The 12,867-nt window shown below is 52.1% G+C and overlaps 1 protein-coding gene across 7 annotated transcripts in view; it reads right to left on the reverse strand.

The window, feature by feature from the left end:
- Positions 1–12,867, reverse strand: part of DLGAP4 (DLG associated protein 4) — a 200,682-nt gene that overhangs the window by 72,383 nt on the left and 115,432 nt on the right. For 4 of the 7 annotated variants that reach the window (XM_043602447.1, XM_043602445.1, XM_043602446.1 and 1 more), the window contains 5 exons: positions 10,521–10,762; positions 8,098–8,212; positions 5,983–6,129; positions 5,386–5,436; positions 2,414–2,654 (listed from right to left, as the gene is read on the reverse strand). In XM_043602447.1, the coding sequence (XP_043458382.1) occupies positions 2,414–2,654; positions 5,386–5,436; positions 5,983–6,129; positions 8,098–8,212; positions 10,521–10,762 (796 nt within the window). The remainder of the gene's footprint in view (positions 1–2,413; positions 2,655–5,385; positions 5,437–5,982; positions 6,130–8,097; positions 8,213–10,520; positions 10,763–12,867) is intronic. The other 3 variants (XM_043602449.1, XM_043602448.1, XM_043602450.1) reach the window with 2 other exon arrangements.

A 12,867-nucleotide genomic window follows, 5' to 3' on the forward strand; every position in this document is an offset into this window, starting at 1 on the left:
CCCTAATTTTTCACCCCTCCCTGTATCCACACCATTGCCATAAAAATACAGTTCCTTACACGAAAGTAGGAGGGTACCTCGCTGTCTCCTTTGAGCTTAGTCATATGACGACGTTTAGCCAACAGAATTTCAGTAGATAGCACACCAACAGGGGCCTTGAAATGTGCTAATTAGTTAAGCTTGCTCTCTTATGCTTCTGCCATCACTGTGAGAAGAACATGCCCTGGCTGGGCCACCAATGCCAGGAAGATCCCTTTGGTTCTATGAGGAGGATGAGAGAGATGTGGAATAGGTCTGTTCCAGCTGACCCCCACAAATTTGGGAGCAAGAAATAAGTGTTAATTGTTGCATTACACTAATTTTGTGGTTGTTTGTTATGCAGAACTATTGTAGAAATAGCTGCTCAATGCAGGGACCCAAACAGTTCTGGGACATGTAGTCCATGACCCATCCTTAGTCCATTCGTGAGACATTGGGTTTGCAGAAGATTTGGGACTGAGGGTCTATTTGAAAAAAATTGCCAGTGTGCTATGTGTCCCCCCAGGCCCACCTGATGCTTAGAGAACTTCTCATGGGCCTGATGATATGGGGAATCTGACCCCTTACCTGAGGTTCCTATGGGACTGTAGCAGAGTACCTGGGAGAGCATGGCAGGGATCCCTTGGATTTGGAGGCTCTAGAACGTGGGCCTCAGCATCTGCTAGGAGACCTCTGAAATGGAGAGACTGGTATGGTTACCAATGACAGCAGGTCTAGAAGAAAGGCCGTAGCAGACAAGCCCATACTTTCCGAGTCCCACATGGCAAGAGCCTCATTTTCACACAGGTAAAGTGGGAGTCAAGGAAGAAAGTACGGCTGGAGTTGTCATCAGAGGACTTTGCCCAAGATGACTGCCTGGCAGGGCCAGGTACCCTAACAAAGAGAAGTTGAGTGAAGGGGAGGGGGACCAGCAGCTGGAGACACTAAGGGGGAATAAGCAGCAGTGGGCTGGAGGGGGACTGCCCATGTCAGGAAAGGAGGCACCATGAGGGCCCTGCAGGACAGAAGAAACTCCAGAAGCACGACTTAGCAGAAAGAGCCAGCATACTGCATCTGTTATATAGAAAGTCCTGACACCAGACAACACCCGCACTTAGCTACCTTCCTGTCCCGCCTGGAGGGACCAGAAACGGCCACTAGTGAACAAGGAACAGAGAAGACACTAACCACCATACCCAGCTGCCTACCATGGGCTTCGTAGCCTGAGTTAGGATCTACCTGCAGAAGCATAAGATCTGAGGTTGATAAGACCGAAGGCTTGCAGTGAGTCCAGACGGGACTCTTAATACCTAAAAATGAGACTATTCCTTAAAGTCTAAAAGTGACTGAGAAAATCTCAGGGATCTGCCCAGATATCACCCAGGGTTTGAAAGGCAATAGTGAGACAAAGTAGTTTCTGGCTCTGCCCCCTGCAAAGACCAGTTCATTCACTCAGTAAACTAATTTTCTGTACATAGAACAGCCATAGGATTCAAGTTCATTTATTTATATCAAATACCAATTGAGCACTCGAAACATGTCTCTTTTCCTACAACAATCCAATCCCAACTGCTTTAGATTGCCAAGAAAGTCAGAGTCAAGCCTGAGAACCAGCAATAATAGCTCCCACCATGTGCAAGGCTGCCTGAACACTCCCTACATACAGTCTTATTTCGTCTCCCCAAGAGCTCTCTGGGGTCTGGCTTATGCTTCAATTTATAGATGAGGAACCTGAGACTGTGGAAGGAAAACTAGCTAGCCAGAGTAGGATCAAAGCTCTATACTAAACCAGAAATTGTTTATGATTTTCTTTGGTCTTGATTTTCACGGCTTGCTCTGTGGCACAGAGTTCCCTTTTTCTCTGATCAGGCATGGACTGTCTCCAGAGGACTTAGAACAGGTATCAGGAAGGACAGGTTGTCTCTGTGACTATGAGAGAAACTTACAAACTCACCCCTCTGAGAAGGCTCCATGCAGATGCCATCCTCTTGCCTGTAGGTTCTAACCCTCCAGATAGGTTCACCTATTGTCTACGGAGCTAATCCAAACAGGGAGGCAGGGCTGCAGTAAGCCCTGCCCACCAGCAGGTGGCTGCTCTGAGCCAGGGTCTGGACAGTCCCTAATATCCAAGTATCCCAAAGCAGGAGCCCTCTGTGACTCCCTCACCCTACTGCTGGTGATGACATCTGCCTCTGTGACCTCCATTTGACCTCCAATTTGCCAGCTTGTGGGAAGTTCAGTCTGAAGGCCTCTTGCTTTTGCTCCTAACCATCCCTCCAGCCCTGGCTAGCCCACCATAGATTCTTCCCAGGCATTCCCCGCATCTGATCTACCAGGAATTGTCCTCAGGTCCCCGTGTGAGAAACAAAAAGAACCCCCTCATCTCAGTACTCACTCGGAAGCGTGCGACTGTTGCTGAGGCTGCCAGTGCTGGGCGGGGGGGAGAGGGACTGCAGGGAGACACTGTCCTCCTCCTGCGAGCAGCCCGCCTGGATGGCCCGCAGGTAGCTGTGGCTGCGGGAGCGAAAGTAGCTGGGCAGCGGCAAGTCCAGTGCCTCCGCTGCTGCAGACTCTGCTTCACTGCAGGCCGACTCGCAGGCTGCCTCATACTGGTCGCTCAGATCTGCCTCCCGTACCTATCCGGGCAAAGGCGGGCGTCAGGGGTCAGCAGTGCCCATTCTGGAGGGACTGGGCACTTGGTGGATGACTCAGCTTCAGGGCTGGAGAGTCTGTGGGGCCTCAAGTCAGCCCACCCTTTCCTCCCATGTCACTCAAGGTACTGGGTGGGCAGATGGAACCCTTAAGAAATATATACAGCCCCTGTCACTTCTCTGGACCTCAATATCCCCATGTCTACAATGCAGGAGAAACTGTTAAGGATAACTTAATAGATCTTGTGTGTCCATACTGATCAATTGATAGGTTTTGAGGTCACATCTGAATTCAGCCAGAAAGAAGGCTATAATCAATTCGTAATGTCTACCTTGAATGTTGGAATGGGAAGTGGCAGTAGATGTGCTAGATATTTACCATCTTATGGTCCAATCCCTTTATTTTCGCAAGGAAACTGAGGGCCAGTGAGGGGAAGATACTTGCCAGGTGTACCCAATGAGGAAGTGGCTGAATCAGTACTCTAAATGTGAATTTAAGGAAGATTAATGTAGACCTGTGGTACAGAATGAATGTTGGGAAGGGAGTCTGGAATGGAGGCAGAGGCCAGAGATGAAGCTGATGCAATAGTCTGGTGAGAGAAGATAAAACTGGAATAAGGGTAGTGGCAGTGAGGATTGATTAGTGATGTCTGCCATGGGCAGTATGGAGAATGGGGACGTGTATGCTATGCGCCATCTCACATCCAGTTCAACCTTGTCTAGGTGGTTTCTAAGTGTCTCTCTAGAGATGGCCATCCAAGGTCCTACAGATCTGCAGTTGAGAGTGTGGGCATACAGGACTCTCCAAGGGTCCTGGAAGGGTATGTCTGACCCAGGTCTCAGGGCATGATGGTAACTGGAGACCACACAGTATAATCTGAGGAGTCAGCTGGCAAAGGATGGATACTGAATGGAAGTCCTGGGGGAGGCCTGCGCAAGAAGGGAGAGGGCAGAAGTTGACTGAGCACCATGTGGAGGAGAGATGGAGCTGGGCCTGGGACCAGCTCTGCCTTGGACCTGGCTGTGTGACCTCCAAGTATCACTATCCTCTGGGTCAGTGTCTCCTATCTAAATGAAATGGGATGCTTGTGTACTTGTCTGGCACTGCATCAGGTAAAACGACTAGATGGATCATCACCCAATCTGCAGCATATGTTTGGAAAGCTCTAAATTTGTGCTGTCCAATATGGTAGCAGCTAACCATGTGTGGCTATTTAGGCGTAAATTAATTTAAATTAAAAATTCAGTTCCTTAGCTACACTGGCTACATTTCACTTGCTCATGCTATCTTACTGGACAGCGTGTAGTACACAACATTCCCACCTTCACAGAAAGTTCTATCGGACGATACTGATAAACTGAAATGCAGGCCATGTGGCATACCCAAAACTCATCTAGAGTGGGTATTCAAGAGATAGGTGTTTGTCCTCCACAGGTACAACCTGAAGTACACTGAAAGGCCCTCATGATTGCCAAGGGCAATGAGGTCTTGCTTAGGGACTGCAGCCATGGCATAGCTCTGGAACTAGGCTGCCAGAGTTCCAACCCTGTGTCCATCATTTCCTTGTAATATGAATGTAGGCAAGTCACTTAACTGCTCTGTGCCTCAGTTTCCGCATCTATAAAATAGGGACTAATTATAGACCAGATTTCATAGGATTGTTGTCAAGATTAAATGAGATAATTCATATCACATGCTTAGAACAGTGTCAGGAGAGTAAGCACCTGGTGACCTGTCCCTATTATTATAGGCAGCTCTGTGAGGTGAGTACAAGGATTTGTAAATATTGGCTAAGATGCTCACAAGCTCTGGAGGGCAGGCCAATGGGTCAGGGCTGTTGGTATGTATATCTCTGAGGATATACTGTGTGCAGGGAATGCCCTGGAATTTTGTATGTTAACACATCACATCCTTACCACAAGCCTGTGGAAGTTAGGGGAGAAGGAGGTCACTTGGCTCACTGTGGGCTCCCCAAAGACCCTCTGGAATAACGTGTTTGACAAGAACCATGACATGAGGGTGGAGGCACACGAGGCATCCATAGCTGGAGTCAGGAGATGAGGGGCCAGGCCCAGATTTGCCCCTCAGACAGGTCCCTTGTTCACTGCTGGCTGCAATGAGGGGGTGAGCTTGGAGTACCTTTCCTGTCTCTCTTTATGGCCTTGGGGCTGGGGCCTGGGAAGGAGGAGAGGGCCACTTCCAGGGGCAGGACGGGTGTGTATGGGAAGGGGGCACCGTTAGGGCAACCAGACAGTGCCAGGACTGGCACCACCTCCACCAAGTTTTGTAAAATTGAAAAGTCTCTGCATTCATGCCAACCCCCCAACATACTTAAAGGTCTTGCTGGAGCCCAAGAAAGATGGCCAATACCACCAGCCCGCGGCCATCAACTTGTCCAAATAAAAGTCTCCTAGCTAGAAGACTCTCAGGGTATGCTTTCTCTTATCCCAGGATTATTTCTTCCCCCATCCATAGGACTAGCCCATTCTTTCCCATTTTTAAGAAGAGGAAACTGAGGCACAGAACAATGAAGTGAAAGGGCCAGTGAGTGGAAGGTCAGGGCAGAGTGTGGGTCTCACTGGACGTGACTTTCCTGGTGCTGGCTCTGTTTCCTGGTTCTGGCCTGGGCAGGGGCTAAGACCACTCAGATGCCAGGTGTCAGGCCGAGCCCTGGACTCTGGGATCAGGGTACAAGAGAATGGCAAGCATACTGACCTGCTGCTCATGGCCAAACAACTGGGGGATCAGGGAGGCCTGTCCAAAAATCTGCAGGAAAGAGAGGGGGAGGGTTATGGGGAGACCAAAGGTGGGAACTGGGGTAGGGGATTCAGGCTCAGCTGCAAGAGAACTAGTGGATGGCTGGTCTAACCTCCCCAGACTGGCTGAGGCCTAGGTGCTAGGAGGTCTCACTTAGCTTCCTTCAGGGATGGGAGGCTCACTCCTTCCGGGGCTGGGTGCTACTGACGATTTGTAATCTGCGGTTTACACATGTTTCTTTTGGTCTGGCCCCTGGGAGATGCCCTGTCTGCTGCCTCTCACCTAGGCAGGTGGCTCCCCCACCCCCAGATCTACAGATTAGGCCCAGAACCCAGAGACTTCTCTTCCCTGGTCAGGGCCTACATATCCTAGTGCCTGGTGGGAAGGGGGCTCCTTCTGGCAGGAGTCAAGGCCTCAGAGACACAGCCAGAGGGATATCTCGGACTTTAGGGGCACATATGTGGCTTGGATCAATCTTCTAGGGTAAGGGTTTGAGAGCTCAGAGGGCCCTGGCCTAGGAGAGGGCTGGGCTGGACAGAGGGCAGTGGCAGAGACCTGGTGGCATCCCCAGCCTGGCTGATTCCATGTGCTCTTTTGTGTAGCCAAAGGACAAAAGTGTTCCTTCCAGATGCCAGGGCCAGGCAGAGGTGAAGATGAGTTGTCTGAGAGAGGAAGACTCAGAGAGAAACATGGATGTGGGACCTACCAGAGGGAGTTGGAGAAAAATGTGTATGAGGAGAGAGAAAAACAGAGGGAGACAGATACAAAGAGGAAGACTGAGGGACAAGAGAACATGGTAGGATGGGAGACACAGGGAGGGAAGCCACCCATTCAGCAAACACCTATGTGCCCTGTGCCTTGTGCTGAGGTCAAGGACGCCATGGGGAACCACACAGCAAGGCCCCACTTGCAGGGGGCTCCCAGTCTTAAGAGTGAGACAGACACCAAGTAAATAAACAGATATAATTCCAGATAGGATAGTGCTGTCAAGAAAATGAAGCAGGGTAAGGGAACAGTGCCCTCGGGGCTCCTTTAGAAAACCATAGGGCAGGTTCCCCTGAAGCGACATTTGAGCCAAGACCAGAAACACGGAGAAGAACCAGCTGAGCAAATATCTGAGAGAGGGGTGCTCCTGGGAGAGGGAACAGCAAATGCAGAAATCAGGACAGGAATTGGGTGTGTGTGTGTGAGGAGCAGAAAGGAGGCCAGTGTGGCTGGAACAGGGTGGCTGACAGAGCAAGTCTGAGATCCTGTGTGAGAGAGAGGCAGGCCGTACAAGTCTGAGTGAGGAGTCTGGCTTTCATTGAGGGCAGGTGGGAACCATGGTGGGTTTGGAACAGGAATGTGGTGTGATCTGCCTTACATCCTTCACAAGCTCCCTCTGGCCACTGGGAACAGAGTGCAGTTGACAGGCCTAGAAGCCAGGGCAACTGTTCATGTGAAATTTGGTGGGGCCTGGATGAGGATGGCAGGGACAGAGAGTCCAGGGTGCTCTATTCCTCCCCATGTCTGAGGTCAGTCTCCTTGGTTTGGGAACGACAGTGCTGGGGGCAGGGGGCTGGGGTTGGGGCGGGGTGGGGGGTGGCTTTGGCCAGGCGAGGAACAGTGGAGTGGTGAGGAGCTGGGGTCCAAAAGCCTTCCAGGTCTAAGCAGTGCAAGCTTGGGCCATGGGGCTACACACAGTGGGACCTGCGGCCTGTTCCTGCCCAGAGAGGAGGCTGGGTCTGCACCTGGCGCCTCCATTGCCTCACTCTGCTACTACCAGCAGGTGTTGCCTTCTCTGGGCCTCACCTCCCCATCCACACCATGCGGGGAGCCCTTGAAACTTAGCTGATCCTCCCTTTGCAAACCCTAAAGTGCTGTGCATATGTCAGAGGCTGGGGTCCGGGTCTAGGTCTGACAGCCCCGGATCCCTGCCCAGCTTTGCCTTCTCCTTGCTGTGTGGCCTCACTTATCTGAGCCTCAGTTTCCTCATCTGTGAAATGGGGATATAAGTAATAAGCACACCCACCCCCGGAGGTGGCTGTGAGGGTTCAAGGAGTTGGTGGTTATGAGAATGAAAAAGTACAGCACAGTATGCTTATTGCTGTTAGTGGCAGAGGTGTCTGGACCCTGGAAGTCCAACTTTCCACTGAGACGGTGGGCCTTGGAGGTCCAGAGTAGAGAAGCAACTTACTCAAGGTCACACAGCAAAATAACAATAATAACCATAAAGTTAGGCACCCTTTTCTGAGAACACTACATTCATTATCTCATTAATTCCTCACAACTTTGAGATAGGAATTGTCACCCTTCTGTGGTAAATCAGGAAACTGAGGCTCAGGGAGGGAGTGACTTGTCCTGGGTCCATACTATCAGTGACAAGACTGGAACTCAAACCCAGGTTTCCAGTTACCTCTCTTCAGGGCTCCTGGGTCTATAGCAGTGGTGTGGTCCCTCCCTCAGGGCTCTCAGCTTAGTTCATGCAATGTCAGGCCCTGTGACTGCTCTCCAGGCACAGGACAGCCAGTGGGGCAGACATACATACACAGGCAGCTTCAGGAACAAAAACCAAACAGAAGCACAGTGCGGACATCTGGGGACTGCTCAACAGGGGCTGATCCTGGATGTCTGTCCTCTTGGGTGAGAGCTCTCACACCCACTGACCATCTGGCTACCCACTACCCTCACCTGGCTGATGCAGCTGGAGTCGTTGAGGCTGTCGCTGACGGGATTGTAGTCCTCCTCCCAGCTCGGACACTTGGAGGGCAGCAGCATGTCCACTGAATCCAGGCGGTCCAGACTCCTGGTGAGGGTGGGGGGCAGACAGGGCTCAGCACACCCATTGTTCAGCCTGGGAAACTGAGGCCCCGAGGGGAAAAGACTGGCCAAGGTCATCCAGTGGCAGAGGGAAAAATGGAAGTCACTGCCAGCCTGTGTAGTGTTGGTGAGTGAAGGACAGTAGGTGGGTGTCAGGGTCAAGGAGCATGGGGAGAGCTCCCAGCTTTTGGAGGCTTGCATCTGGAGTGTGCAGGTGGTCCCCACCTGTCATGTCTGCTGCAGCCGCAAGGTGGCAGCACAAGCTCACTTTTGACCATCTCAAACCCAAGGCAGAGCATACCAGCCCAGTTCAGTGGCTGGAAGGAGTAGGTAGGTCAAGGCTCAGAGCCTTGATTTCAGGCTAGAACTGCCCAAAGGGCATCAGTTTCCAGATGGTTCCAGATATCAGTTTCCACATGATATCCAGATGGCTTCCACCAGCCTCCCAAAGACTCACCACTTCCCATGGCCCTGGCTCTTCAATTTTTCTCACATCTATCTGACCCTGGGTTCCTCCTTCACCACTGCTCTGGGGTGAAGATTCAAGCACCCAACAGCTCAGGCCTTGACACAGATGAGCTTGGATTGGAATCCAACTTCCTCACTGGGTGACCGTGGGCAATCATAACCCCTTGCCTATGTCTCGGTTTCCTTACCTATAAAGTGGGGATGACAATGTGCCTGCCTGCTTGAGGATTCAGTAATGCAGATTAAAGTGCACTGGGGCAGGTAAAGAGCCCAGAGTACAGCAAGTGCTAACAGATGGTGCCCGTAACTATTGCTACTATTGTATTATTTAATTCCCTCTCATTCAAGGTCTCTACCTGGGTCCTGTCCACCTCTCCCACCTCAGTGCCCACTGGTCATTCACGGAGCTGTGGGATCTCAGTACTAGAAAGTGTCTTAGAAATCATCCAGCTTAACCCCCTCACTTAAAGATGGGGAAACAGACTCAGAGAGGGACAGACCTGGGACTGGACAATGGTGTCCTGAATTCCTACCTGGAGACCATTCTTTGCCTTCTGTCCCAGTGTGCACCCTTTAAGCAAATCCCTGTCCCAAGGAGACTTGGCTTCTCTGAGGACACTGCCCCTCCCTGCATCAGTGCTATGTTACTGCTTTCTTCCCTCTGTCAAAGTCTTCCCAGAAGCCTTGGCTCATGCCCCTAGTAGTTGAAGAACTAAGCTTGTTTCCTTTAACTTTCCTTTTTGTTTCTGACTTGCTTTAGTTTCTTTTCCTCAAAGGACTCTAAAACTGCTCTACTAAGTTTTACCTGGTTTGCACTTAGTGATGGGCTTTTCTGTAACTCCCCCCCCCCCTTTTCTGTTCTGATTCCCATGGTAACTTCTGCATGTGAAGGCCTCACATCTAACATTTTAATTGTTGCTTTCTGTGTGCATGCATCTAATTTGTTCACACTTTCATTAATTCTTCCAAGTCTTAAAGCAACAGGATGGAGCTCAAATGGTGGAATTCTAGGCAGGGTGATGGGACAGGTGAAGGTTATCTATCTCCCTTTGACTTAGGGATATATCCACCTCCTCAGTCTTGGAGCTCACCACATGCATGAATTACAGGGGCAAGGGCAGAGGGGTCTCTGGCCTTCCCTGGTCAGTACCTTGCTGGTACAAGTGGTGGGCCCACTAAGGGCAGCGTTCTCCTAACCTGAAGAAGAGGGTTCCCTAGCACAGTTCTCCTGTGGGAGTGTAACTCACCTGGGCATGTGACTCCTGTGGGCAGGATTTACCTGGGCCACTCTAGAGAGATTCTCCTTATTGTTTAACAAAGGATGAGGCTCACCTGTGGTTGGGACTTAACTGTTGGGGGCTTATGGGGTGGTTCAACAAATGACAGCGTTCTCCAGAGTCACTTTATCAAATGCAGGGCCAACCTAAGGATGACATCTCTGGGAGAGGGCTAACCTAGGGGGCCTGGATCTTTGGGAGCCCGGGTTCACCCGGATCTTTGGCTGTACGGCAGGATTCGCCTATGGGGTGGGACTTTCCTAGGGGCCCGTAGCGGAGGAAAGCGAGGTTCCCGGGAGTGGGACGTACTTGTGAGGAGCTCATCCAGGGACTAGCCTTGCCCGTGTGCGGAGCCCGTGAGAGCGAAGGACGCTTTCCCAGGGAAGGAAGAGCTCACGAGCGGGAGGGGCTCCCCAAAGGGCAAGTTAGCCTGTGGGCGGGGCTCCCCGGAGGCAGGACTTCGGAGATGTCCTGGGGCTAGTACTCGGCGTTCCGGGGGGCGGAGCTTGCCTGTGGGCGGGGCTCTAGGAGGCGGGGCAGAGCGCTCACCTGCGGGGGTTGCTCTGCTCTCCCAGCGACTGCTGCGTGGCCCTCAGGTAGCTCTGGCGCCGCGCTGCCGTCTTGGGTGAGGGCTTGGGGCTGCCGCCGGACTCGTCGCTGTCCTCGTCACCCATGGCCTTGATGTAGCTGCCGCTGCGCATGCGCCTGCAGGGTATGGGGCCCTCGGCCGCGGAGTCCGCCTCGCGCGGGGACAGCAGCGCGGTGCTCCACTCGCCGCCGCCGCCGGGCACCTGAGGATGGGCGGACAGGCCTCAGCGAGGGTGGCGAGGGGTGGGGGGCAGCGCACACCCTCAGCGCGCCGCCGGCCGCCCAGCCTCGGGCACATCACCTGGGTAATGGTGCTCCGGACCCTGAAGCTCCCCGGCTCTCCACCTCGGAGGGTTTTGGCCTTCCATGCTGGGTACTGCCTTTGAAGCCACCTGGCAGCAGGGCAGAGCCCCAGGCTGGGAAGGATACTTGAGTTCCAGAGACAGCTCTGCCACAGCTTCACTGTGTGGCCTTAAGCAAATCCTTGCCTCTCTCGGGCCTCAGATTTCTCTCTCCATGGATCCCAGGCTGGGTGCGCCCCGGCCAAACCGCCCAGCCTATAAGATCACAATGGTATCCACTGCAGCTCCCCGATTCTGAGCACCCACTGTGTTCCTATCACTTCACTCTGTTATCTCAGAGGATAGCTTATGATCCCACTACACGGATGAGAACATCAGGCCAGAAAGAGGTCCTCAGACCTGGCACCAAGAGCCTGTCCTATGATGGGGACAGAGAGGACTGCTCAGTAGACACCAGCACATCAGCAGGGAGGCAGGGTTCTTGGAGCCAGTCAACATCCTGTATCTCATTGGTGGGTAAGCCAAGGCACAGGGTGCAGAGAGGCTTGTGGGAGTCTGGCAGCCAGGTGGTGACCTGGAACAAGGGCTGTTTTCCCATCTGACATGTATGCACACTGGACGTTCACTTCATGATCAAAGAGTACACACGTCTTAGTGCCTGCAGAGCCTCAGCCCAAGCACAGAGTAAACCCACCCTGCCATGTCCACATATCTCAGAGAGCAAGCAAGCATACCTTCCCCCACACACCCATCTCACCAAGGACACACCCCACGGCCTCCACTTCGCCACGTGCCCGCCCCTACACAAGTACACGGCGTGAACACAGAGCATACTCACACCCGTCCTCACAAACACAGTAAGCAACCACTACACCGTGGACACACTGCAACATGACCCTACTTCACTGTGTCTTTGCCTCAACATGTACAGAGTGCACAACCTCTCTAGGCTCTATACACTTCACCACAGATGTCCGGGTAACAAACATTTCTCAGTGTCCACACCATACCCATTCTTTACCTCATGCACAAATGCACACTCCCAGCATCACCACACCTACACAGACACCACATCCTTCTAGATGCCTGTACTGCCAGTGGCCAATTCTCGGCTAAGGGACAGTTCCTGTCTGGGACTCCCACCCCAGGACTCTCCCCTGTCCCATTTGACCCCCAGTTAACTGCCCAGCCAGTTACTAGGGCCTGCACATTCTATCTCCCATCTTCCTTACCTCCACCTGTCCCTTGGGAAGGTGACATTCTATATTCCTGCTTAAAACCTGTTGCTATCCCAGCATCCCCCCACCCACTTCCCATGACCCAAGCAGGCAGCACAAACCCCAGGGCCTGCAGGACCGTCCTTTCATGATGTTTCTGAAGCCTTTTCACATGATCAGACCAAACCACACCATTTTGAGAGAGAGCCAGGTCACACTCCATCCTTTCTGATGTTTCTAAACTAAGGAAGTGGATTGAGAACCACAAAAGCCTTAAATATATAAAATACTGCCTAGATTTCATTTTCCTGCTATTGAAAAGAAAATAGCTTTTCCCCCCATAGTCTCTGTCTTTGGAATTTTTATATAGAATGACAAGAACTCAGGGCTTTGTCAGACTTTGATGTTCATCTGCTTCAAAATGCATCTAATGTGTTCCCAAAGGCTGACCAGGTCTGTGCTGGCATACCCCCCAGGATGAAGCACTCACTACCTACAGAAGCAGCCCCTTCCATCTTGGTGGGTATTGAAATCTGCTTCCGTAACCTCCACCCAAGCTTGGGCTTTGCCCCCAGGAACTGTGCCCAGTTCATAGCCACTGGCCCTGCTCTTGACAGCCCCAGGGGATGTGTAGCAACAAAGATGTCTCTGAGCCTTCTGCCACTTTCCAGGAGTGTGCCGTTGATGCATAAGTGCCTGAATAAACATTAACATTTGAAAGAAGCAAGTTAGTCCTGAGCTGAAGCTGGGTTAGGGCCTCCTGAAGCCCTCCATGCTGATCTCCATTAC

Source organism: Prionailurus bengalensis, chromosome A3 (assembly GCF_016509475.1).
Source record: "Prionailurus bengalensis isolate Pbe53 chromosome A3, Fcat_Pben_1.1_paternal_pri, whole genome shotgun sequence".
Taxonomy (NCBI): domain Eukaryota; kingdom Metazoa; phylum Chordata; class Mammalia; order Carnivora; family Felidae; genus Prionailurus; species Prionailurus bengalensis.